The 27,126-nt window shown below is 35.7% G+C and overlaps 2 protein-coding genes across 8 annotated transcripts in view; both read right to left on the bottom strand.

Annotated features, from left to right (window-relative positions):
- Window positions 1-792: 792 nt before the first annotated feature.
- On the bottom strand, window positions 793-13,714 carry SLC7A9 (solute carrier family 7 member 9). 2 transcript variants are annotated; one of them, XM_009962629.2, is made up of 14 exons: window positions 13,603-13,714; window positions 13,014-13,018; window positions 12,350-12,473; window positions 11,083-11,230; window positions 9,872-10,114; window positions 9,138-9,263; window positions 8,720-8,819; window positions 6,851-6,895; window positions 6,390-6,513; window positions 4,540-4,643; window positions 3,633-3,729; window positions 2,695-2,844; window positions 1,959-2,133; window positions 793-1,022 (listed from the first exon to the last, which is right to left on the bottom strand). In XM_009962629.2, exons 3-14 carry the CDS (start codon window positions 12,452-12,454, stop codon window positions 958-960), a joined length of 1,482 nt encoding a protein of 493 aa, XP_009960931.2. In that variant the 5' UTR covers window positions 12,455-12,473; window positions 13,014-13,018; window positions 13,603-13,714; the 3' UTR covers window positions 793-957. The 2 variants fall into 2 exon arrangements, with proteins under 2 accessions (XP_009960931.2, XP_009960939.2); XM_009962637.2 differs by having other exon boundaries at window positions 943-1,022; window positions 13,014-13,015; window positions 13,598-13,714.
- A 10,623-nt stretch (window positions 13,715-24,337) lies between these two features.
- CEP89 (centrosomal protein 89) overlaps window positions 24,338-27,126 on the bottom strand; it is a 39,010-nt gene continuing 36,221 nt past the window's right edge. For 2 of the 6 annotated variants that reach the window (XM_042797469.1, XM_042797468.1), the window contains exon 19: window positions 24,338-25,725. In XM_042797469.1, coding sequence (XP_042653403.1) covers window positions 25,485-25,725 — 241 coding nt within the window. In that variant the 3' untranslated portion in view covers window positions 24,338-25,484. The remainder of the gene's footprint in view (window positions 25,726-27,126) is intronic. The other 4 variants (XM_042797471.1, XM_042797470.1, XM_042797472.1 and 1 more) reach the window with 3 other exon arrangements.

Here is a 27,126-nt window from a genome sequence, read left to right on the forward strand (position 1 = left end):
TTGTGTTGTATATTTAGGCTAAATGTGCTTAGAAGTTGTTGAGAGGACTTGTGCTTTCAGTATAAAGACTCTTTCTCAAATTAGTCACTTGTCAATATTTTCAAGTGACTTGATAAAATTCTTTATCCATTTGCACCAAGGAAATACAGTAATAAAGAATGTTACCTCACATCCATAAGTTTCTTGGTCAGGGAATGTAAAAGCTGATTGCATCTATATGCTAATGTAGTATCTATTTTTTGGTATTGTGTTTTCATCAGCTACCAAATGGAATGTTTCTAGGATGATGAAGTTGTCTCTGTAAAGTCACGTTCATGCCAAGTATAATTTCTATGGCATTTATTTGCTGTTCTATAACTCGGATGGTATTGGAGAAAACAGATTGCTGAGAAATTAAGCTTTAATTGATCATGTTGTTTTAATTTATATAAAAAACCCCACCACCACTATATCAGCCTCTTCCTGTCAACTGTGCTTTCTGTTTTTACTTGGTTCCCTGTTCCTCAGTCTTTAATTTTTTGATAGCTAGTGTTTGGTCTGAGAAACAGAATGGAATTAGTCTGGTTTTGTTATTTTTGTTCTTTCTGTGCAGCCTGTTTAGTGTGATGCTGTAAATGATAGCTGCCTCATTTTTTTAGCAGTGTGATCAAAAAGCATCTTGACAGAGCTGCTGGTAAGTTTTGTCATCTTCATAATTTAAAAGTTCCTCTTGAGTAATTTTAATGCAGAAAACAAGTTGTTATAACACATCATTAAATAATGCAAACAGCCCTACTAGACACTGTAATCTGTCTCAGAAGTCTTTTATATTTAACATTTTTCAAGTACTAAAGTGTTGCAAAAATAATACACCAATAGGAGCATAACAATTTAGAAAGTGTAAATGTGTGCCAAACTAAATTGAATCTCCTTCAACCAGTACAGCACTTAAAACCAAACTGGTACCTATAAAATCTTTTATTCAGTGACTTCCTCTGATGGAACAACTTCCAAAAGCATCTGAAGGTGCATAGTGATGGGCTCTGAGGAAAAAAAGTTACTGTTAGAGGCTTTATGAAAGAACAGTATTTCTATTCAGACTTACGCTATTTTTCTAATGAGAAAACTATCCCTGTGAGCAGTTGTCTCTCTTCTGTATTCATATCTCAAACTTACAAGAGGTGAGGAATAAAAACAATCTTAAGATCCAAGCTATAACATTGCAAAGTTTTTAAACTTGCTCTTATTAGAGTACAGTGCTTATAATTGCACAATTACATAATACTTAATAATCCCAGAGGACAGTACAGATGATGGATTTTTTTTTAATGTCTGTAGAACTACTAATTCCGTCCTCTTCAGCTGGTTCCACTTTCCCATTTAGAAATGTCTGTGTAGCCTATTTTCCCTGAGATAATTGCACAGAGTTTCTCCTGAGACTGCAAAATTATTTTATACATGGTCACAGTGGGTTCTTGCAGCTTTCAGTTTACCTGGTGGCACTGTGGTTATTTTTTAATTTAATGCTATTAAAATTTTCTTTAGTAAGTACAGTGAAATTGATAATCTGAGCTAAAAGCACAGTATTTTGTGGCATAAGAAGGTATGGCTGCTAATCTTCAGTTAATGGCTAAAGCAGTGTTTTGAAGTACGGACAGTTGAAAAACTAACTTTACAGATGAAGTAGTTCTGTTCATTTTAAAAGTCAGTTTCTTCGTGCTACTACAGTGATGTATTGCTTTTTTGTGAATTAAGTTTAATTTTTCCTGAAATCAGACATGGCTTTTTTTTTTTCCCCATTGTAAGGACTAAAATATAATCTAGTTAAGTTCACTACCTGTCTTGGAAAATTGCCTCCCTCCACACCCCACTCATGATTAACATGGGATGGACCATATAATGAGCCTCATTATGGTAATTAATCTAAAGTTTAGCAGTGGTCTGATGAATTTGGAGCTGGCTATCTGAGGTATACTTACTTGATATTTTCTGGGGCCAGTTGAATTTAAAATGAACAAAAAGTACATAAACTATAAGTCCACTAAGTATAAATAAAACACAGTACAAATAGGCCAATTCAGGTGCACTGATGATTGGTGCCAATACGAGTAAAATGGATACTAATGTCACTATGCCTGGAATGATGATGGGTATCTGCAAGACAAAGCACAAAATTACTTATTTATTCTTTTGCTGTTCTTACAGAAGTTACATACATGAACGAAGAATATTTTCATTGCTTTATGCATTTTTTCCTTTTAAAACTTCTGGAATGGGGCAATTGAAAGAGTAGAAACAATACAAACAGGGAAAACTCTTTTGCTAAATCAGACTGAGATCTCTGTCTCTTGCAAATTGCCGTGAAAAAAAATTGCATTATTATGAATCTGGGACCTGACTTCAGTGCAGCGACCTGGGGTCTTATTTCAGGTACTTTGCTGAGCAGTTTTCCATCCCTGAAAATCCAGCTTGTGCCTGTGGTCTGTGCAAGTAAAAATAAACATTGTGCAATCTTTTCCCAGTCCTTAGGAGCTTTGTCCTACTGCAAAACTGGAACAAAGAACTACAAACAAATGGTTTCAGATAAGGGGAAAAAAAAACAAACAAGGAGGAGTCTGCCTGAGGATGTTGTTTGAATATCCAAATATTTAGGATGAATTTGTAGTTTAGTATTTGTGGGAATGAAGGAAAAGGAATACACAATGCTGAACTTACCCTGATTGGTCTCCTGAGTTCCTTTCTTGTAAACCTCATAACAATGAGTGCAAATACAGTTAAACCATAAAATATCCAGACTGCAAAACTGAAATAATTTATGAGTGTGTCAATGTCACCAGGGATAATATAAATAATAGCGATGGCCCCCTAAAAATTGAAAGAAAAATTAGTATAGTTTATTATAAAAAAAGGCTGAATTTATTTGTGTCAGTATGGGTGTATGTTTAGTGTTCCAGAGTGTGATTTATGAATGCTTTTGCTTAAACGTTTGAGAGCAAGTGTATTGCAGCACCTGTAAAGATAGTGTCCCCATCCTGCCAGTGTTTTACGTGCATTCTTAATTACCTTTTAAGTCAAAAGATTTATAATCTATATGCATTAATCTGTTCTGTTTTTTATTGCATATCTTGGAGTAAGGGAAGGCACTAAATACATTTTTAGGTTGCTAAAGTTAACTGGGAGTTGACAGAGCAATTGAGTTTTGAAGTTTTACCTCAAAGATATGATAAATGGGTAAAATAAAATTAACAATATATTCTAGGTTTATTGCAAAATATATTTGCTGAATAGGTGGAGTGTTTTTAGTGAGATGTAAATGCATTCTTGCAGGGAGGAAATAGGATAGTGATAGCTTGCTTTCAGGTATGCTGTGAAATACAGGATTTGCCAAATACTAATCATTCATTGAATTCTTAATTTGTTTTCATGATGTGGATTCTTAAACATTTTGATTGTAAAATCCAGATGTGGAATTGCACTGTTCAAATTGAGAGTTGGGGTTTTTTGTATAGTCTTTTTTCCTAATATGTATTTAGCTATTTTCTTGTCTAGATAGTCAAAGATATGGGTCAGGAGTGCTGGTAAGAAATCGTAAAAGCATGTGTTACTGGAGAGTTTTTGTTGATAATTTTTCTCTACTTAGACTATATACTTACATAAAATATGATAGCAGGTGCTGGTGTTAAACGCTTAACACTAATGTAGGATAGCACCTTTAGCATGTGCCCTTCACGACCTGCAACATAAACAAGTCTGACAAAACAAAAACAAGGCAATCAAGTTAGTGTGGCACCTAGACTTTAAGTGGTATTACTGAAAAAAAAAAGTACCATTCATTTTCAGGTTTGTTTTATTGTGTGGCTACATGTGACTATAATTTCATCAGTATTTCCGTTGATACGCAGTGGAATTTAAGAACTATTGTAGTAGACTAAGAGAAGGAGAATAACCACTATTAGAGCAGTGAACTTGAAACTAATTTCAGAATCATTAGTTTGCACACTTAATTTAAAATTATTTGGAAAAAATGTTAGCTACTGTGTCCCTTTAAATATTTCCCTTTTAATTTGCTTCGTATCAAAAAGCGACACCGACAACCTGTAAAAAAAGTCTTTACAGTTCTATCATATTTAGATTAATTCGAAATTTTAAATATTTTTAAATAGCAAATGAAAGTGTTGAACAACTCATAAGAGAGGAATAGCTCTTCTTTCCAATTTATATCTTTATCATTACAGGTATAGTCATGTTCTTACTGGTAAATTTTTTTAACTGTTGAATTTTTAGCTTTAAACTCGACGAGGTGAAGAAAACCTTTTGTGCTATACCTACTTTGAATTAAGAGTAAGAGACCTTTATTTTCTAATTTTTCAAACCTTCATAGCCACTGTTTCTTTTTGAAAATTAAACATAGCTAGATTTGCAGGCACTTTTTAGTTACATCTTGCACATTTGGGTCAGAAGAATGTCTGTATTTTTATATGTGTAGATACATAAATGTATGTATAAACTTTTCCATCCTTTACACATTTTCATTTTAAGATACTGAGAATGGGAGCTTACCTGCCTGCAGTAAAACAGGTCCCATTGGCAGATCCAATTGTAGAAAAGGCCACAAAGAGAGGAACTATCCAAGAGGCTGGATAAAGGACTCTATCTCCGAATGTCTGGGATATAGGATTAATATGAAAAATGTTTATCATTTTAACTACCATTTGGTATATTCAGTAATGTCGGAGCCTCTTTAGAAGTACAGTAAATGGGAGTCTAATGTATGTTACCTATAAAAACGTGTATTTTGTGTAACTATTAAAGAATGCCAAATGAAGACCTGGATTATTAATTCATGAAGCACTCATTATAGAGTGGAATATTGTGGTGTTTGAGGTGCAGAATCTGTAGGAAACATTGGGAGACGTAAAAAATATACAGAAATTAAAATCTGTTAAAGACACTGGGTTTGGGGATATGTCTGCAAAACCAAAAGGAAGGTAGTGTTGCAGCAGAGCGCCATGCGTACACAAACTGGTTTCAACCTATATAGAAGGAGTGACACTAGCAGTGACGGCATGACAACCGAGGCTGTACAGGTGACTGCATGAAGGACGAACTTGCTAAGGTCTTTCACTATGCTTCCGTTTTTACCTGTGCTATGCTATGTTAATTGTTACTGCAGGATGGATTAGGTTTCGTGTAGGTACATTTATCTACTGTAAATTAATTTGCATTAAAACTTTTTTTGGCGGGTAGGCTTGGGGTTTTAAGTTGGGGAGTGGATAACTTTTTTTAGTAAGTCAAGCATAAAGAGTTCTGGTAATATCAGCATTGTTTCTTTGTCCAGGAGTAGGATACTCGTCAGTGCTAAGCAAGAAGTCTACTTACAGACATATAGACCTCTTCATACAGTGCACTCCTTTTGCTTTCTGTGCTGCTGCTTTCATACTGCTGAGTGGCAGTTCTGGGATTTTTCTTGTTAATTTAATCTGAGTTTTGTGCTGGCTGATGCGTAGTGTTCAGATTGTGAGTTTAGTGTTATATTGAAGAGGATTAGTTCTTAAAGGAGACGTAACTTGAATATATGCATTGCTGTACCTCTTGATGCAAACAAAATGCTGAAATGCATCAAAGTTCTACATTTTAAAATACTTTATTTTTTAATTTTTAATTATTCCTACATCAGTGTACTTCTTCACTGTGCTACACTGTGTTTTGCATGTATGTCACATACTGTTTGTTTTCCTCAAAAACTAACATTGGGAAAAACGGCTGCGTGACCTCTGAACAGTTGTTTGAGGCAAATGTCACGTGGAAAATTTGCCAAGTGTAGTTGAAGGGATAGATATGTGTGTTTAAGATTTTAAAAATGTATATAATCTTTAATTTTATCTGTAATGGTATATCTTGCAATAATGTAAAAAGGATATTTCTTAGCTTTGTTACGAAAAAAAGCAGGAATGAGAAGGAAATGAATTATGGACTACTTGCTCTTACTTCCAGAATGACACATTTTGATCTATATTGTCATTTTGCATGTGTTTGTTTCTCAGAAATACTGGAAACACTGAAAAGGGCAAAGCAGTAGTCAGATAGTAGTTTTTCCCTCCATCTTTTTGGTGCTTATGGCAAACAGTAAACCTCTGAGCTGCAGTGTTTACAAAATATTAGCTGAAGACTGCATTACTTCCTATTTATTTTTTCTCTTGGGATATGACAGAAAGACTGTATAAATTAAGCATTACTGAAATAAATTTTAGATTAAGAAATAACAGTATGTGATGGGGAAAAAGGTGACACTGACAGCATAGACAGAAATTAATTGTATCTTAAAAAAATTTGCAGGTTCATTTTTGCTCATGACTTTTTAATGCAAACAGCCTTCTCCAGATGCTCTATTACAAAATAAAGTGGCTTACCACAGCAACTGCCTGGGACTGCAGGAGTTCTGTTGAAGTCATTACGGTGAAATATGAAATGTTTATCAGAACGTAACAAACTGTAACCAAGGGGATTCCAATAATTATAGATAGCGGTAGATTTCTAAAGAATGCAAAAGTAAGACTCCATCAGCATTGCTATATCACTGGTAGAGTTGTTAAAGTAAACTGTGGACTCTTACTTTTCCCCATATGCTCTTTAGATGTATTTACATTTCTTTATTATAGAGCTATGGAAATCAGGATTTTACAAAAGGAAAAAAACAAATTTATGCAAATCTACGGAGCCTGTAATAGATGGTAATCAGCTTGGTCTGTTAGTGCTCAAACCTTGAATAACCATTGCTTTTAAAAACAAACCAAAATGTATGCCTGCTTGTACAAAAATATTAAGTGTTTGATTTTTGTCATCAGAAACACTACTTTCCTACGTAGTTTACCTGTAAGGATTTTTAAGTTCTTCTGTGATATAATTGAGTTGATTCCTGGAAGGAAAAACAGTCATACTATGTTATTAGCAGTCAGATGTTGAAATACTAATATATTATGAAGTCAGGTGTTATTTCTTGTGTTATTGTTTTTTACCTTTTCAGTTAAAAGATTGGTTGCATCTTTTTTTTTTTAAGTGATAAAACTGCAGGACAAAAAACTATGTGAGCTTCTTATCCAAATGTCAGCCTCTTGATATACCATCTTTTTTTTCCATTATCTTTTTCTCCTCACAGTTTTAGAAGTATCTCTTGAGATTTTGAAATGAGATTGTCTTAGTTCTTGGGTGAAATACCACAGAAAAACAAAAATTTGGCAGACATTTGTCTCAAATTTACAAGACTGCCTTTGAACTTCAAGTTTTGCTATATCTGAGGGTTTTTTTAAATAAAAGCACAAGCACACACCTGCAAGGATTGAAGCAAGTCTGCTAATGTTTCACGATTGTTCTGCAAGTCATACTGACTAGAAAACTGTCATGAAAACATTTTTAAGTATTACATTTATCAGAATTATTTCCAAATACTAATTTTTGCTAGAGCTTGTAGGCCAAATTGAAACAAGGTTTTTACCCCTCATCCTCTGAAAATGTGGGGAGGAGTTGGTATTTACAGTTCAACAGGCTAATTTTCAAATATCGGTGCCTGGTGGTTACATACTGAAATAATTATTTAGACACCAACTTCCATGCCCCCATAAAAAAGCTAGGTGAATGTTTGAGTTAGCAGACTTCCATGCCTGAGTTGAGACATTCAAGCTTGGAAATAGAACCTGAAAGAGTAATCCATTTAAAAAGAAATTCAGTTTAAGGCATCTAAATGGGACTTGCTTTGTTGCAAGATTTATATTCTTACTCTCTTCCAAAATAGGGTTCTATATGCAAACTTTGACAGTTTGAACATTTAAGAATAGCATTAATGGATCAGACCTTGATACTTGTTTTGTGTCAGTGGAGCCCTAGACTGACATTCCCTTTAGTTTCAGGAACTGAAACATGTAAACTATTTTCTGGACTGGGGCAGAGAGAAATTCTTGCTGGTAAATAAGTTTATTCTTCGGAAAATAATTCTGGAAAACACTTTTATGAGTATTAAACATAAATGCTGTATGTAGAACATAAATGTAAAAACTAAATCCAACCATATCTGTTACTATTTTCAAATATAAAGTTCTTTCTTAAATCTAGCATGGTAGATAATACTGGATAAAAGGATGTGGAGATTTAAAATTGAGTTTCTCAGGGAAGAAAACTTCAATGTGTTTGCATTAATTCCAAATGAAACAGAACAAGAAAAAATTTGAAAGCTGAACCTTATGAATGCTGAGGCTTGGTTTTTGTGGTTTGTTTGGGTTTTTTTGTTTGTTTTTTTTTTTTTGTAAATGTTCTGTACTAACCAAACAGCACTGTGTATTTCTCAAGAAATGGAATTTGATGGGGCAATCTGTAGGGGCCCTGGGAAGGCTGTTTTGACTAAAATAACGGAATTAAACTCCGTTGCATTCTTCTCATTACCACAGTGTCTGATCACCTTTAACAGCAAAGCAGTAGCCCTTTCAGGATCTATTATGGTTTCTCTCCCTAATAAACAGCAACTTAAGGATTTGGGTGTTTGAGGGGGTTTTTTGGTTGGTTGTGTTTTTCTGGTTTTTTGTTTTGTTTTGTTTTTTAACAAAACTGCTGTTCTTTTTCCAGGATTCATTAAGACATTCTTAATAACAAGTCAGATGTTAACTTTTTAGATCACATCTTTGAGTTCTACAGGGAGAGAGTAAACCAGTTAAAGGCAGTTTAACCGTCAACGCTGGTAAAGACACCTTACCATCCATCGTATGCCCAGAGTCCATTATAAAATGCCAGACCAATAGAACTAACAGAAATTTTACTGTCCTTGAAAGAATCTTTAAAGTTTTCCGTTTTTCCTGCAAATAAGATATAGATTACCAATCAGTGTTGAAAATAGTTCCTTTAATTCCCACCCAATGAAGAAGCATTACATCTTTCATGTTTTGAGGCATCTCGTTAAAATGAATTAATACCAATTTTTATTAATTAATCTGTAATGTTGCATTTCCCACCCTCTTTTCTCTAAAAGAAAATAACCATAGTTCCCAAGAGATCTGGAACTAAAACACTGAACAAAGAGAGACTTCTTGTTGTGCCACTTCTTTTCAGTGGGAAACTTTTTAATGGTCATAAGCAAAAGTTAAAATTTTTGCAAGTAAAGTATATTTAATTACCTTGTGCAAGGAGAACAATTCCACTTACGATAATGATTGTGACAATGATCATTTTAGCAGCTGTGAGAAAATTCTGGAGATAGCTTCCTAACTTCACACTCAGGGAATTCACTGTTGTAATTATCACTGAAATAAATAAATTTATGAATTTCTGTATTAAATTTATTGGAATTGAAAGAAAAGTTGCTTCTTAAAACTTCCTCCACCCCCTTATTTACCGTACTACTTTTTCTTCCCACTGTTTGTCTATATTATTGATAAAGGTTTTTAACATACTGTGTGTGGATAGCTTTTAAAATACTGAGGAAAAAACAGTTTTATGAGGTTTTGATAGTATCTTTAACAAAAAAAAATATATATAAAAGTTGCACAGCATTCTGATAAATACAGAAATAATATCTTCACACTTTTCTTCCGTTCCTGCTAGCAATAAGCATTCATTCCACAGCTGTATCTATTTCAGTAAAGAACAAAAGAAACTGAGACTACGAACAGACCATTTTTCAACCTATTCTTTTTGTATGTTGTTGAATTAGGTTATTGTGGGAAGGACTCGCTGTACTGTGTTCCAGAGTTTTCTGTTCCTTTCAGGGTAGGGTCGCTTCCTGATGTATTCACGAAGATTAACCTGCTGAAGTCTTACTGTGCTGAAATGCATTCACAGATGGGGCTGAACGGAAATTGCTGTGCAATTATGGATCTTGTCTCTTTCTTAAAAAAAGTATGGATCTTACCAATGGCAGCTGCAGCAAGACACTTGATGACAACTTGGGGTGGATCACAACCTGGATAAAAAGGAGCTGATGCATATTCTGCAAAGCTGAGACAAATGATGGCAAATGAACTGGGTTTTGTGACGAGTAAGCTTGTCCAAGAAAACAAGAATGCTGGAATTGGGCCAAACGCTTCCATAAGGTAAGGATATTCTCCCCCGGATTTTGTGATCATTGTACCAAGCTCAGCAAAACAAAGTGCCCCTGAATGACAAGAAAAGCAATTATTAGTTACTTAGTTCATGCACTTCTTAAAACTATGGTTGGCTAGAGCAGATTAGCACTTTTTTTTAATAGGTAGTGAAGTTAAGGAAATGGATATATACAATGTATCATTCCCTTTTTTCATGTTTCAGTGTATATTTTTCCAATTGCTCACAAGCAATTAAAATTTTATTTTGCATATATAGTAATACGTACTGAAACTATTAAGTTACAGTCCAGAATTTACTACTATTTGGGTTTTAAGACTTAAACAAATAAAGTACAAATGTTCTGATTGCGTATTAGATTTCTTCTTAAGAAACCAACATTATAAGAAGCATCTAAGTGATAACTGGACTGGCTGAACTACCTTTTGGAAACTTGAAAAACAAGATGGACTTGCTGCACAATTTTGAAGTAAAATATCTACTAAGCTCAGCTTTAAAGTACAATGGTAGTTCAAGGATTATTGCTGTGTCTGTCATTTTGCTTAAAGGTCTTTTGTATATGCTATGTACCTGACACAATGCCCAAAGAATTTTTTATTTTACTACTTGAAATACTTTGAGGTTCTTAGTGCTATATTTTCAGATGATAGAATATTAGATTTGCACAGTTACACAAGTAGAAAAATAGCAGAAGTACCTAGCTCACTGCCAGTAAATTTCACATTTTTGTTTCTGACTTAAGTATAAGATTATTCTTTTATTTTCTTTATTACAGTTAGTGGATGAAGTAAGCAAAACTAAAACTTGCTTTTAAAATGACCTAAAAACGGGGTTTACAATTTTTAAAACTTAATTTATCTTTTATAAACAGCATATATTTTAAATTTTGCCTGAATGCTGCTACATTTATCAGGGTCTAATTGTCTAGGTGCCATTAGCCAATTTGTGAAATGACTGTAGTATACAGAAATAGTAGATACAAAGATTTAAGCAAAGATTCAAATTCTTTGACTCATTTACCTAATGTTGCAAGAACTCCACAGGCTGCCCAGATAGTTAAACAAGGACCCACAGCTCCAACATTGGCAAGTACTGATTTTGGAGAAACAAAGATACCTGAGCCAATAATCGTACCAACAATCATACATATTCCACTGATGAGGCCCACCTTGAAATAAAAGGAGACATTTTGGTAATTTCTAATAATTTAGTAAATACCTTTCAGTTTAATACAGTTACAGTTATTGTCATTACTGATTTATTTTTTCAGCTTTCAACATACAGCTGTTATGAAATAATAAATTAAACTATGTGAACGTTCTGTTTCTTTCCAAGATGCATACACACATTGTGATGTACTCATGCTGTTTCCAAAAGTAGTTATTTGGACTTTGCCTGCCTGTGTATTTATTTTATTAAACCATCCTTTGGATTGTGTAGGTCCCAAATCTAACTTTGTACAGGTGAACATCCCCTTTCCACTCTGATTAAACTCTGAAATCCTTTGATGAGCACTTGAGAAATTCTGAATTTTCTAAGCTTCAAAATTAGCTTTTTTAGTTGGACTTTTTCTCTCCTTTAAGCAGTTGTTTTCCTCTCCTTGCTTCAGATATTTGTGCACAGGAATTATCTTGATACTGCTAGGTGGTGAAAAGATCATGTTCTCCTGGCTTTAGTGACCTATGTGTTACTTTCCTCTTAGTTATAGCTAATGTAACATCATTGATATTTTGCCAGTTTTGGCACCAAACTGAATCCACATAATCTTTTTCCATGTTACTTAGAGGAATTCCACTGCCTCCTGAGAGACTTGTCAGAGAGCAAGTGGCATGCCTATTTTCTGAAGAGTCTGTAATTTTCTGGAGGAGACAAATTTCAACTTGTCTTTTTCTGCCAGTGGCTATTTTACAGCTATAAATACTAACAAACATTCAGAAGCAATGAGCTGAACAACTCAATTCAGCCTCTGAGAAGTGCATGTGGAAAGAAATAATAAAGTTTATGAAGTGTCTCACTTAATCAACTTTGAAGTTATCAGATACAAAAATAATCCAAAGACTTAAAAAATACATATTCTTACTTTTTACTTGTGTTTGCATTGGTGCTATTTAACTAGTAACTAGCAGTTTCCTAAAATGTAAACCAACCACAGTGTCAAGATATTAGTACCTCAGTGCTAAATGGGGACACAATTGCAGTTTGTATATGATGATGCATTCATTGTGCTCAGGTACCCCCCCTACTGCCTCCCTCTGACACAGACTAAAGAGGGAAAAGCAAGTTTTACCTGCTTTTGTAGGTTCATCGCTTGGGGTTCATGACTCTGAATGGATTGTCCATCCTCTTTTCCGCTGTCCTCTCCTTTTCTTTTCCTCAAGCTTTCTTGATTCATTTGGTTTAATTGTTGAAATCTTTAAGGAAATAAAAACAAAATATCAGTTTAGCATATTGTTTGCTTGAGTTTTGCTGAGGTATATGGGTCCAAAACTGTAGATAAATATTGCCAGAAAACATACACACACACACACACACACACAGAGGCAAAGGACTTCCATCTAACTACCTATACCTACTGGGAGATTAAATCGAAGAGGCGTTACGACTACTTTTCACCCAGCCTCTACTTCTCACCCATCCGACTTGTAGTGGATTTGTCTCATACCCAGCTGGCAGTGAATGTCTTTGTACCTTCTGTCTGGCGTTTAGGTTTTACAGCTAGTCCCTCCTTTGAATTCCTCCAGAGGTCCAGACAGATTTAATCTTTCTCCCAAAAGCTAGTCTGTTTTCTTATCTAGGAGAGCTTCTTTCTGATCTCGGACAAACTGGGCCTTGTCTCAATTCCTTGGAGATGCAAGTATCTGCTAAACCAAGCGCTGTGTGCTGTAATTGTCTAATTAGCAGCTCTTTGCCTCAAAAAGAGTCACCAGTCTTTGTGTTGACTCAGGGTAAACATCTTCTGAACATTTTGTTCGGTTTAGATTTGGAATATAAACAGTTTCTTTTCAAATTTAAATTTATAGACCTTTTTACTGAGGATTTTGCTTGTTTCCCATAGGATTGGAATAAAATACAACCCAAGGTAGTGAAGGAAGTAGATCAGGTTGGGTCCGGATTCTCAAAAGATGAGTCAGTCAAAAGTCCCTTCTGTCCTCACACCCTACACAGCTATAATTACTAGAATATGAATGTTGAAGATAATTTTGCATTTATATACAGTAAATTAGGAATTATTTATTTTTAGGCAAGTTAGCTAGTATCCAGTATTTCTTGCTTACAAAATTTGTAGCATTTTAAATTGACAGAATCCCTGTCTCAGTACTGCTGGTCTTCAGATGTTGTTTTTTTTTTTTTTTTTTTAAGAAATCATCATGAATCCAACTTTTAAGATTAAACCTACAATAGAAAATTGCCCACATAAGGAATGCAGGGCTTGGGTCACTGAATTTTATTACAGCTTTGTGCCCAACTTCTCCTTGAAGTCTTGTATTTAGAATGTTTTAGTCATCGTCTTCTAGCAATTCATACTTTCACTTACCTTACGTATTTATATTTGTTTGGTGTTAATGAGGCTCCAGGAATCTTTGTATAGTGTATTTCTTTATTTCTCCTGTTAAATTTACCAGCCAGTTAGACAGCAGGACTTGTCCATGTCTGAAACCAGAATACGCAGAAGCAGCAGCAGCTTAAGTACAGAGGTTATAAAAGGTAATCATTAAACCCATTCTCAGCCATGAAGCTTTGAGATAGGAACCACAGGTAAACCAATAGTCCAATTAGTTTATCTTTAAAAAAAAAAAAAAGTCTTTGTTCCATTCTTGAGAATGTTTGTCCAGTACCTAAGTAGTATGTTACATAGTGAGAGTGAACCATAATTTGAAGGGTCTATTCTGATGTTACTACATCAAGCAATTTTAAATTTGAGAAATAGTTTGGAAAAATAACTTAGAAGTAATTGTCATATTATGGGTGCATTAAAGACATCAGTCCAGATGTTAGCTGCATCATATAAAAATAGTTGATGTTTTTATCTTGAAAAGGTAGAGGAGTGTGAGCAAAAATCTTTCCTTTGTTTTTCATTAACCTGAAGGCAGCTGAGTGGGCAGCTTGTGTTCCCTTCACTTGCTGTTCCAATTAATTTTTCATTTTTGTAAATGTTTAAAAATCTTGCTTTAGTGAAAAATGCCATTCTCTTTTTCTATGCAGTTGTATATCAAGGAAAAAGGTATTGTTACCCTGAATGCTGTGAAATAAGGTAGCTTCTTTAATTCTGGCTAATCATCCCTAAAATATTTGCAAAAAAACCCTTAATCATGTTTCACTTAATTGTTTTTGGCAATGCAGTTGTACACCTCCTTTCCTGTAAAACATCGAAACCAGTAAGTCCTGATGAACCCAATCTAACTGGAGAAAACATTTTTCAGATGTACTGGCATTAGTCACTGATGTAAAGATTTGTTATCTTGTGAAGATAATGTCTCATGAACAATTGTACTACAGGATTGGAAATATGACAGAATTGTTGGAGGTAAGTATCAACAAGAATGTATCCTGGCATGGTTTGACAGATGTTTTTCTTTTTAACTTTCTGTTTAAGCATGCAGGCTTAATCAACAGGAATTCATTTCTTTTTAATGTTGATGTGAATCTGTGACTAAAAAAGGACTCTAAGAAAATGTTGAACAGACTTACATTGGTTTATATTTGCCATGTGTTGTGATGGTTGAGCCAGATTGTTCTGTGAGTGTCTTTCTCAAAGACTGAGATTGCCAGTTAATGTCAGTACTGAAACCAAAACCAAAGCCGTATTGTTTTCCTCACTGTCTTTATTCTTCCCTTTTTTTTTTTTTCTTGTTTAATTCTCACATAAATAGAGCTAAGCTTCAATAGAAGCTGTGCCATTTTAACTAACTGCTTGTTCAAAAATTACAGTATGAACAATGGTCGGACAAAAGTTCTTTTTTTCCTACAGATAGATAATAGAGACTGTTAAAATTATAGTCTTATTCCAAGGATAGGAAGAGCCAGTTATTAGCAACTTACTCCTTTTTCTGCATCTTTTACAAGGACTTCAAAAATATTTTTCATGGTAATTGTGATGTAGGATTAAATAAACTAATGTTTCATTATCCATCAATTGCAGATGCCTAAATGTGGTATCAGATGCTATGTAATATAGTTCTATGTTCTCTATAGCTGATAATTTTGAAATGAAGATTTATAATCTGCTTACCATTCCTGTTGTTTTCTGAAATGCCCCAAAGACTATTGAAATAGCTAATGTGAAAAGAAAAAAGAATGGAATCATATTATGGGGCTAACTGCGTCCCTCAGAATGAAGTAGACACACTTTTCACATTAACTCTATCCTGCAATTTCCAGACCAACAACAAGAAGGGGAAAAAACTTACGTAATTTTGATTAAAAGATAATAGTGTGTCATCTTCAATTCTATGTTCAGTAAAGTTTTGCTTAGGAATTCTTTCAGAGGTAAATGTAGGTAATCTTTGCATTTTTTCATGCATATATATGTTCTACACATCTTGATGTTTCCAGATGTCTTTTCATTGTGCATCAGATTTATACTTGCCTTTGTTTCCTCAGATGCAATAAAGGCAACATTGAAAATAAGTTGAGATTTTGCTTAAGGAACCGGTTTTCTGTAATCAATCTGGAATGTGTATTTGGAGAGTTCCCAACTGTTAAGTAGGTATCTTAAATCTCTGCCAGTGCTTTGACCTTAACTAGGTTGTGTTTCCTTATGAAAATGGAAGACTATCTTCATTTATTGTCGAGTTTTGTTTTACAGGTTAATCTCTCTGGGATGCTGTAAATTTGTTAAAGGATCTGCAATTTTACCAGCAATCCTTCTTTTCCTCAGCCACTTAAGGAAAAAATAAACATTGAGGTCAAGGATTCTACTGTTATTTTCTTCATGGAGAAATGGCATTATGCAGCCATGGGAAGAGATTCCTTCCCTCTCAGATATATAGAGATGAAAAGATCAAAGAGTTCAAATTCCGAGGGGCTGCAGAAGCAAACTGTGGGCCGATCCTGTCTAAACAGTGTAGTTTGAACCTTTTCAAAAGCTATTTACCAATTAAATCGTAAAAAGTAATTTTCAACTTTCATTAGGGAAATAGCAAGGGCACAGTATATAAATACCCTTTTTATTATCATTAGTCACTAATAGTAAAGGTTAATGTTTGTTAGGGTTGGTATTTATTGCTTGCAGTAATGCACAGATTCTGCTTTGACCAATACTTAAGCAAATGGTAAGGATCATTCTAACTTGCAGATTTTAATTGTAGCTTAGCAGTATCTCAGAATGGGTACTTTCCATTCTAACCTTGCTACTTAACAGGTTGCTTAATTTTAATCAGAGGACTGGCCTGTTTACTTGCACTTGCTCTTCTTTGAATCCTACCATTGGTAGATGTGCTGTAAGAAGTGATTTTACTACTCTCATGCTTAAATGCATTTTTTTTTTTTTTCTGAGTAATTGTAGGCATGCTGCAAGTGGAATAGAAGAAAATGGTCTTAATAGCTGTGTTGGTGCTGTTACGCTACCAGATTACAAGATTTTTGCATCTTGTGGGGGTCAGTAGGAAAGATTAGATGACTATGTAGTTCTTAATGCCCATAGTATTTATGGTTTTCAAATACCTGCGTTTTTTTCCCTTAGTTCTTGGTTACAATGTAGTTGGTTTTGACCCCGTGACAAGTAAGGCTTTTGGCAAGATGTTCAGTTTTGCTCAAGTTTTGCACCAGACCTGCCTGAATAGTGCACATTTTTTTAGCAAGACAAAAGATTTTTAGTTTTATGGGGGGGGGTGTTGGGGGGGTGTTAAGCACAGCTGTTCAGAGAATCTTCATAAACTTGTAAATGCTGGGTATGTCGTTCAATCCAAAAGATGACAAAAAAATCAAGGAGTCTCTTAATATTCTGAAGAAAATTAGCTTCAGTATATCGAATAAGGTTTTTTATCAGAGCTTTCAGTTTTTAACACTGTTTCAGAGCCTGATCATAATAAGCAATTTCTCTAGTACACAGCTGCTCCCCTTTTTCTGTTTGAGGAATGAGTGCCTCACTTTGATCTCCTTTTTGAGTCCAGAATTCAGGTTGCATTCCAGTGCTGTTTCATCAAGGGGGGATTACTGGATAACATTGGCTTTGGGAAGATTTCAGCATCTTTAGCATGCCCATTTCTAGCTGAGGAAGAAAGCAGTGAATATTGAAGCACTCCGTAGGGGTTATGATGCTTTGTGCTACCTACTCTTTAAGTCTCGGTTCAATTTTAAATTTACCAAAACCAAATACTTCATATGTAAAACAGCTTTTAAGTTCTACTATATGGTATCTTTATATATTTCTTACCTGAATGTGTGTTTATATAGATACATTGAAATTAATTTAGTACAGGAAAAAGAATTCAGAGCTAAAAGATCTGGAGATATCACTCACTGAGAAACAATATTTTTAAAGGTAAAGAGGCTTTCAAAGTGCATCTGCTCTTCTAGATTCAAGCTGATTGACACTGTAGAATTTTTACCATATTTACTTACATTAGATTTGCAGAGTAGGATGAGTGCTCAGAGCTCTCCTAAATAGAGAGGCTGTGCCTGGCCAGCCAAGGATTTGTAGTCTCAGAGGAAAAGCTCTTAGAACTCCTGATGCAATGTGCCAGTACAGTGGCATGAATTTTTCATGGTGAAAAATCTTAGGAGATGCTCTCTTCTGAGCTGTTGAAGAGCAGTGTTCTGTCTAGGAAGATGACAGCATCTTTCTGGTTTAAGGGAAAACCAAAACCAGAAAACCGCTGCCTTTAAATGACTTGTAAATGGGCGAGAGAAATTTTTTAATAGGCTAGAAATTAGAAAATAAATGACCCTCAGTTCACAGGACATTAGGGCATACTTATCTTAATGTGTCTGTTGAGCCTCAGTATCTCCCTGGTATTTACACAACAACTGAAGCACAGAGTGTGTGATAACCACTCTGACAACAGAGTAAGAAGTAATGCTAATATATTTTAACAGTGGTTGGAAAATGCATTGTAACTACTGAAGTTTACTCCAGACTCTCCAGTGGTTTTGGAAAGGTGGTGGCAAGTGTTAGATTTTTGAATTTATGATCACATTTTTAAATCCATATGTTTTTCTAGGGGAAATTATGTTCAGTTATTATGGACAAAATATGTTCTGTAAATTCATCAGTGTAACTTCAGTGTGACTACAGTTCCACAAATTCTGAATTGTTTTCTCAGTTTCTTGGTAGGAATTGAAGAATGCTCCATGTTCTTATGTTGTTTCGTGAAAGGAAGATGAAACTACTTCATTGGTTCAATTTACAGTCTGGAAGATACTGTAAATGGAAGGAAGGTGCAGTGTATCAGAATCAGAATGCTTGGTCAGCAGTGGTTGAGGTAAAATAGTAAGTTGCTGTCAGGTGAGTAACAGCAAAAAAAGAAATTGGAACGGGTAGAGTTTTTGTAGTAGAATAAAACAGACAATTTTTTTTTTTTAAGTATGGTATCTATGAAACAAAGCAAAGTAACACGATTTTTAAAATCTCATTAAGTTCTGGGTTTTTAAGGCACAGTTTCTTCAATAACTGTGTGCTAACCAAGCTCATTTATTTGATTATGCAAAATTCCAACACATTCACACTTGAATGTGTTTGGAACTTCTTTCTAAATACAAGGTGATGATTTACTCAGAACAGGATAGTTAATTCTTCATTTTGGCACTTTAAAGATGCGTAAATGTTGTCACCTGTGCATATAGGAAGAGTATTCTGTTTGTAGAACTATAGTGCCTAGCAGTAATAGCTGTGACACTGGACTATCAAGGAGTAAGTTGCAGTGAGTATGAATTTATCAGTGTTTATGTCAAAAATAAACCGGTTTTATTTCTCAGAATAATAAGCCAAGTGGTTAGGGAAGAAATAGTAAAATATATATTATGAAATTTGGAGGGGGTTTTTATTGGTGACTCTCTTTATATTCTCACCAGTAAACTGCATCAGTATACTTAAAAAAGAATCTATCATGGAGATGAAGAACTAATTGATAAAGTTAGGCCAAAAGCAGCAGTGGCTCACTGTCAGGCCTGGAAAAGGTTTGTTCTGCAGAAGTGCCCTGGGTCTGTTCTATTCAAGGGTTGTGCTTATGTTGCAGCTCATGGAAAATACTGTGAATGTACAAATTTGTGAGCAGTACAAAATAGGGAGGATGCTCTAATAGAGTGAGCTGGTGAAGGGCTAGAACGTGTTGCCTGGGGAGGTTGAAAGGATTCCTTCATTACACACCTTTAATGAAAGATTAAACCAGCCTCCGCCAGTAGTGACCCAGTAAATCCTCCTGTAAGGGCATTTTTCAGTGATCTCGGGTTTTCTGTAGTGTGCTGAAAACTACACCAAGCATGGGAGAGGAGTCAGAACAAATGTACTGGCTCCATAAGACATAATAGAATCATGAAAAGCTTTTGTGGTTCCTTAGTTACTGTGTATGGAAGACATCCTGAAAGCTTTGAATTCATGCTCGTGACCATTGAGCAGGATTTGCACTACGGCTTTGGTAGGAGCAGAGTGATTTCTTTGCAAATCATGTCAGCTGGAGAGGGAAAAGCTGACCTCTGTTTGTCTGTTTGATTGCTGCAGGAGGTACAAGCTTCAGAGGTTTACAGCATCCATAAAATGTCCACAAAGTACATGGTAGTACTTTGGAGTTTATCTAACAAGTTCTATGTTAATGTGTCTGATAAACACTCTGCAGCCTCTGTCAGCTTCAGGATTTTGAATTTCTGAGGGCAATTGTTTTACAGTTCAGACTGCACCTTTGGTACTGTTTCCCCAATGCTATTTTCTTCCATGAACTTCATCCCATTACTCAGTGTGGCTTGGTTCAAAGGTTACTTGAAGTAATTTATTTCCATCCTTGGTGTTAGCAGAAAAGTGAAGAATGATTACAAGTTTTGTTTCTTCCTTAGTTTTCAGTGCTAGTTAGAGAATAAATTTGTAACTTTGTATTTTCCCTCCAAAGATGAATCTACAGTAAATGTTCCCAAATTAGCTTCCTTGTGGTTTAGTAGTATGGCATTTTTGTACGTAGTAGCAAGGAGTGAAAACAATTAAATTGGTCAGTGGCTGGTATTGTATCATTTTAGGGCTAGAGAGTTTTTAAAAAAAATGTAGTGAATCTTCTTTCACTGGAGAAAAGGTAATTTAACCAGATCCTAGTAGTTAGTTGGGGGTCAACTGCAGCTGTGTCTGTCTGATAATATATTTAGTTTTCTTAATTCTTAAAGAATTCTCTATAGTAAAATGCATTATATTGTTTACTTTTTATTCTTTTGCATTGTTTGTTTTCATTATTTCTCAGCTGAAGGAAGGTAAATGGAGCTTTCTGCTGTGTTGGTACAGGTTAGTTGAACAGCCTTTTGCAGGGGCTAGCAGGAGGATTTTACTGGGTGTCAGCTGGTGCCTAATAAATATAAATGCAAAAGCAGCAGCCGGGTATTCAGGTACAGCGTTACGTGATGGGCGCTTTTTCTCTAAGTAAAAGCACAACGTCCCTTGCAACTAAAAAAACGTAAAAAATTTGCTAAGGTGATAAGATCATATGAGCTCAGCTATTTTCTTGATATTGTAACCCTTGCCCATTTTGAATGCTTTTTCATGCTCTCATTTTTTATAGCAGTACTCAGCTTAGATGCTGTTTATATCTTCTAAGCATATCCTGTTATAAAGAGAAGCTCGGTGTTCTGGAAGCTGATGGCTTTGGTCTTAAAGATCATTTCATGATTTATGACCACTATCATAATCTCTGGTCATAAGGATCACAGACTTTGTGAAGGCAGCTTCTCTGAAAACTAAAGCTTTGTATATGAAGTTTGGAAAAGAGCTGAAGTCCTACTACTTCTGAAAATGTTTGTGATTACAATTCACGTGTCTTAAAGCAGAGTGACAGCAATTCCTACGTAAGAGTAGTTTCTGCTTGTTTATGCACTGTACAACTACGTCAAAGCCAGCAAATAGAGCTTTCTCCTGATTTGGCATCTCATCACACAAGAAGTTCAACATCATAAAAATATTTGTTTCCCTTTGGTAGGGACATGCAGGTTTATTTTGAATGGCTAGGAGTTTCTTTGGTTACTTTTAGTCAGCTTTTGTATCAGAAAAAAAATATTTGCAATGATGGTAAAAAGGCTGCAACTGGTTCCTAGCAAATGTAGTGCTGTGAAATGCATTTTTCTTCTCAAAGGTTTTTCTGACAAATGTGTGTTTTCAGTTGGTCTTCTGAAATATCACCTATAACTTTTGATGTGCTAATGCAGAAGCATTTATACTGGCTAATTACAAGGAAGCTGTAGTTCTTGTGTCTGTGCTTAATAGTTCTAGTTAGAACTAGTTCTTTAGGCTTATGGAGCTATCCCTAGTATATTGCTAAAATGTAGGGTACAGAATTAATTTTCACTTTTTGTAGTGCTGTCCTGATCCCCTACCCTTTTGACTGCATTGTTCTAGGTTATATAGGCTAACAAATATTTTCATACCAATATCTCAGAAGTAAGTGCTTGTGCTTCTGCTCAGAATTGTGAGATGATTAAAATCATACAACCAATGGGGAGAACTAAGTAGCATTAAATTTCTGTCGCACCTCTCTTTCCTATCTTACTGTTGAGTACTGCAGCAGAGCAAGAAGAATATGACTGTGCAGAGGAATCACTGTCACTTGAAGCACAAGGCAGCAGTGTGTTTGAACTGGGATTTTAATATGGCTGTAAAAGGAAAAGGTAAGGAAGGTAGTCATATCTGACACTGTCTTGCATGGTCACTTTGCACAAAGTCCTTGGTTGCCATACGTGGGAACTGCTGATCACGCCATTCTTTTATTTCACACTGTTATGAGATGCATCTATTTCTTGAGACTTGTCTGTCCAATACCCCTTTATTTAATCGGTCCATTTTTCCCGATCCTTTGATTCTTTGATTTATCCTTTGATAAAGTGAGTTCCAGAAACACTGTATCAATCTCTTACTTGACTGAAACATAGTTTTGTTACAGACTAGACCTTCAAGCACTGGCATCTAATTCACTGATAATGTTACAGTGTTGAAATGTTGTTTTGTTATCGGAGCATCTTTATGGAATTAATTTGTAATGAGAAATTAATACCAGACAAGAATGTTGCTTATTCATTCCAAAATGGTGGATTTTGTATGGTAGCTTCTATTTGGTATTGATAAACAAAGAAATTTGCTCAATTTTCCACACTTTAATTCTATCGTAACCCATCTAAAACTTTTTTTTTCTTTTTTTCCAATTCCAGTTAGAATCAAAGTATTCTGTAATTTGTTTTAGTTGCCTAACTTGACTCAGGGTTCCTTCTGCTGGATAAAATTCCCATGTTCTATGGTAATATGTAGGAAAAGGTACATTCCAAGTGTTTTGAGTCTGTGAAATAAAAAGGTTTCTGCGTTGGAACAATGAGGTTCAGCCCATGTATCTGTCCTTCAGTGTCAGTTACACTGCATCTGTATGTGGTTTATGCTGGGTTTATTTGCCTAATCTGAGTTGTAATGTAACAGAGGAGCTGTGTTTGTAGGACCGTTAACCTAAGGACAGGCTGAAGGACCTTTCTTCCCAGTGGCAGAAATAAGCTGTTTTCCTGAGCGGACACAAGTGCATTACCTACAACTGCACGCAGTTCTGGTAACTAAAAGAACGAGGGGCTTTCTGGCCAGTTGTCACAGCTCTGTGCAACTGCAGTCCCAGTTCCCAGGCCGGCTGTGGGTACGGCCGCGGGGTGCAGCCTGTGGGGGGGTGCGGTCCGGGGGTCAGGCACCGCCTGGGAGCGGCGCTGCGTTTGGGACCGACTCGGAAAGCCGCAGGATCCAATGTGAACAAACTTTTTTTTCCACTAAAGGCTTCACTTTTATAACACCCATCTTCAAATAGCATGTAATTGCATATAATCTGATCTGAAATAGCAGGCTGTAGAAGTGCTCAATGCTTCTTAACCCTGCTTGGTGCTGGCATCAGGAGTTTAGCACCTTCATTGGGTGGCGGTTTCAAGCAGTTGAGCTCAATATTGTGTGTGTGTGTTTGGAGGGGGGACTGTATGTTATGAATTAAAAATGCATGTAATTTAAAAACTTTTAAAATAAAACGTACTGATTAACTCCCAGTAGTAATTCCTTGTCGTGTTTGGTTATCAAATAATGCAGTTAAATTCTTATCAAATAATGCAGTTAAATTCTCCTTAATTGCACCTCCTAGAATTACCTCAGTTTTCAATATTCGGAAGCTGGAAAGAGTCAGTAACTGCCAAGATACACAAAATGCCTCTAATTGGGTTGGTTTCTAGTGGCTCATTCAAGTTTCTTCCAGTGCTCAAAGAAAATTATTTTCTTTTTAATTGCCTCTTAAACACAGAAGTGATGGTGATCGTCCAGTAAGCGCTTTTTCTTCTAGTTAGCTTTTGAGACATTAGGGGTTTTGTCTGATTATTTTAACTAGGTCTATTGCCTGCTAAGCAATCTTAAAATTATCAGTTTTGTTAGTAATTTCAGTGGGATTTTTTGGGTTGTGTTTTTTTGTTTGTTTTTTTGTTTTGTTTTGTTTTTCCATTTTGTTTAAATGTTGTGCGTTTTAATAATACATTTTTTCAAAAGAGTATTTGTATGTGTAACGTCTCTTACATTTTTTTGTAATCCTAAAATTGGTGGCCGGCAATAAACATTATTTCTTGTACTTTTTGTACATAGAAACACATTAAAAACAAGTGTGTTAATGCAAGATGAAAAACATCCAGAGCCTAAGATTTATCTTTCATCTGAAAGAGATGTAAGGGAAAACCAATTATTTCAGGTGTTCATAAAGTAGAAAGAGATAATTAGTTTCTTAACTATCAGAAGGAATTGGAGAGAAGCACCTGTCTAATCATTAATTCTATTTGCAAAATACTTGACACTCTTGGAATGTGTTTGCTTTTGTTAATCTGAAGCAATTCCAGGATTTTACTGCTCAAAAATGTCAAATGGATGATATGTACATATGTATTAAAGACATCTTTTAATAGGATTTTTTGGTAAGCCAAAAGAAGTGGTCCTGAGACACAGAAGGACTTTTTCATCCATGGGACATCACGTTTTCTTAAAAATGCTGGGGAAACGTGAGTTTGGATAATCTCCCAGGGATCTGATTAAATGTTATCTCCTTTAAAGTTTAATGTAATGTTTTAATGCTGTGCAAATTAAAAAGCAAGCATAGCATTTCTGAACGTAATGTTAGTGTCACTGTCATGGTGCTGTCCTTTGAACCATATATTAAAACCTACTCTTAAAATGAGAGCTGTGAAAATGGGAATCAGATGTGGCAGAAGGGTAATTCTAAGACATTCCCCGTTTACTTCAGTGGAGGAAGAGTTAGGCCAATACTGAAAGAGTTTTGAAAAAGAAATTACTGATAAGATAGCTTTTTCCCTGTGCAGTTGTTTATTTTTACAAAATCTTGAGACATATTCAAAAGAGCAATTAAAAATGGATGAGAATAATATGTAAATCATTTACGTATGCAGTTCCAAGGTTGTATTTGCATACTCAAGATGCTTATCTGGGAAAAAACAACATGAAGGACTTCATTTTCAAAACCTGCCTTCAAAAACATGGAGAACAATGTGGGTATAGCCGTGTTCGTTTGGTGTTCTTTCAGGACCATTGTAAGCACACATGCAGATTGGAGATTGTATGGAAACGAGGGGAGTGGGTATGTCTGTATGTATTGACAATGTATGACTTGTCTGAATAGGCATTTCAGATCTTCTGTTTCAAATTTAGTTTTTTCAGTTTCAAGGAAGGCAGGAGACATGACTGGTTTAGCAACAGACCTCTCCCCAAAACCCCAACAAATTCATGTATTAAGTTATTTAAGACTGTGCGATGTTTTGATTGTTCTTGTGAGTCACTGAGTCCTAAAATAGTCAAGTTGAAAAAGCCAGGAAAAGGAAAGAATTTGAAGATGTATCTCTTGTTAACTACCCAGGAGACCACAAGATAGTAGTGCTAGTTTTGTTAGCCAGAGTCTTAACGGAGCGTGTTGAAGTTTTATCTTGATGAGCTGGCAAGGTTGCTGCACTCATTTTGTTCCGAGAAAAGGAAAGTAATTGAAGTACATACTAAAATCCCACTGATGGTAGGACAAGTAATAGTCTTTTCTTAAAAAAACACAAAGTAATATCTTAGGCTAGATTTACACTATTACAGTACAGCTGGAGAAGATGCTGTTGTCATCCTGATGATATTAAAAACACAGTAATTTTGAAGAGGGTAAATGTTCCATTACATCTTGTATTGTTGAAAAAGTCAAGTTCAGGCACTGAGTTCACTTTTCTTGGATGAGATGCATAACACATCTTTATTCTTACTGCTGAGAATCTTGTTGAATTTCATTTTTAGTAGGGGACGAAGGTTTCACATCACAATAGCTAAAATCATGTCTGTAAACTAGGTCCTTCTGAGGGCCTTCATCTAAGGGTGGCTCATGAACTGTGCCAGTACTCCACCTGTCGTTCCTCCCCAGGGATTTATGTAAGAGTTCTCTCATTCTCCTGTTTTCTTTGGATGTGGATTCCCAAATGATTTCAAGTTCCCCTTCCACCTTCCTAGAAAAAAATGAAGAGAAATCCGAATTTTAAAAACCTTTTTCAGCAGTATATAATTACAGTATGTGGACAAGCACATCATAAACTGCATGTATTTAGATGCCTGAAATTATCTGATTGAAATTCATTCCTATTTTCTTTTTCAAAGCCCACTAAATGTGATGCTAGAGAGGATCTCATCCAGAAGAGAAAAGATTTAGACCCACGTAATATGCTGGATTAAGTCTGCCCAGGAGCCGTGCGTGGGAGAGGCAGACAGCGGCCGGCCCCTGCCCGCTGCATCGGGACCCGTCGCGCCTGCGGTTCTGCCTCCTGCAGCAGGTCCCTCTGCTCCGTGGGCCGGGAGTTCAGCATCGACCCACCCAGGCTCCAAATGTCTGATCGAACCACGTGTCAGACGGTGCTTAGCTAATGCCTCCTCGCGGAGCTCAAAGAGAAGTGATGCAAGCTTTGTGGGAGTGGGGGAAGCGAAGGTAGTGAAGGACAGTCCTTAAGGCATTACAGTCTTATGGGCCAATTTCTCTGACTGCCCAAGCATAAATGAATGAATTATTTAATGCTTTTCTCAAGAAAATGTTATTTTTCAAACATGGCAGCTAACATGATTTAATAATGCAGTGAATTCCAGCCACAGACTTTGCATTAAGTTATATTTGGTCAAGGTTAAGCTCTTGGGTTTCCTCTAACTCTCTTCTAGTACATGTCAAAATACAAAATAATCAGAAAACCAGATCACTTGAAGTGGAAAGGAAAGCTATTGTATAGAAAATGAGCGCTCAAATTTTAATGGTACAGACTTCTGTAACACGGTCACTTCAAGCCACTACCTGAAGCACCTGACAGAGCCAGCCCTTCACACAAACTGTCCTGAATACCAGGCTCTAAAAATGAGAAACAAATCGATGCAAAACATAAATGTTTTCTGAGAACAAAGTGGTAAAAGGTGGCCCAGATGCGGTACTAGCTTATTTTGTCTTCCACCTTATGACTGGATATATAGATGGAAGATGAAATAAAACCTTCTTGAGAAGGCCCTTAGATTATCCTTGTATATATTGCTTGGAGTGAACTTTTGGTGGTGGTGGAGATCATCAAGAATGGAATTAAAGCAAAAGGCAGCAGGTGAAAGCAGTACTGTTGCTAAGAATAGCCCAAGACTCTGCCCAAGAACATGAGAAGCCACATTAATGAGTTGGACCTTTCAATTTCTGCCAAGTCTCTAAAAAGCTGTTGGGAAGCAATCTCTCCTTTTTGAAACACCGAAACTGTAGGTGACTTCCTTCTCACAAAGTGTATTTCTCCTTGAGCCAGCAGTAAGCATGTCTAATAATGCCAGTTACTCAGTATATTCTTCAAAGTGCTTTACAAAAGCAGTTACTGTTATCCTCGGCTTACATTTTG

Source organism: Tyto alba, unplaced genomic scaffold, assembly GCF_018691265.1.
Source record: "Tyto alba isolate M040663 unplaced genomic scaffold, T.alba_DEE_v4.0 Super-Scaffold_26, whole genome shotgun sequence".
Lineage (NCBI taxonomy): Eukaryota > Metazoa > Chordata > Aves > Strigiformes > Tytonidae > Tyto > Tyto alba.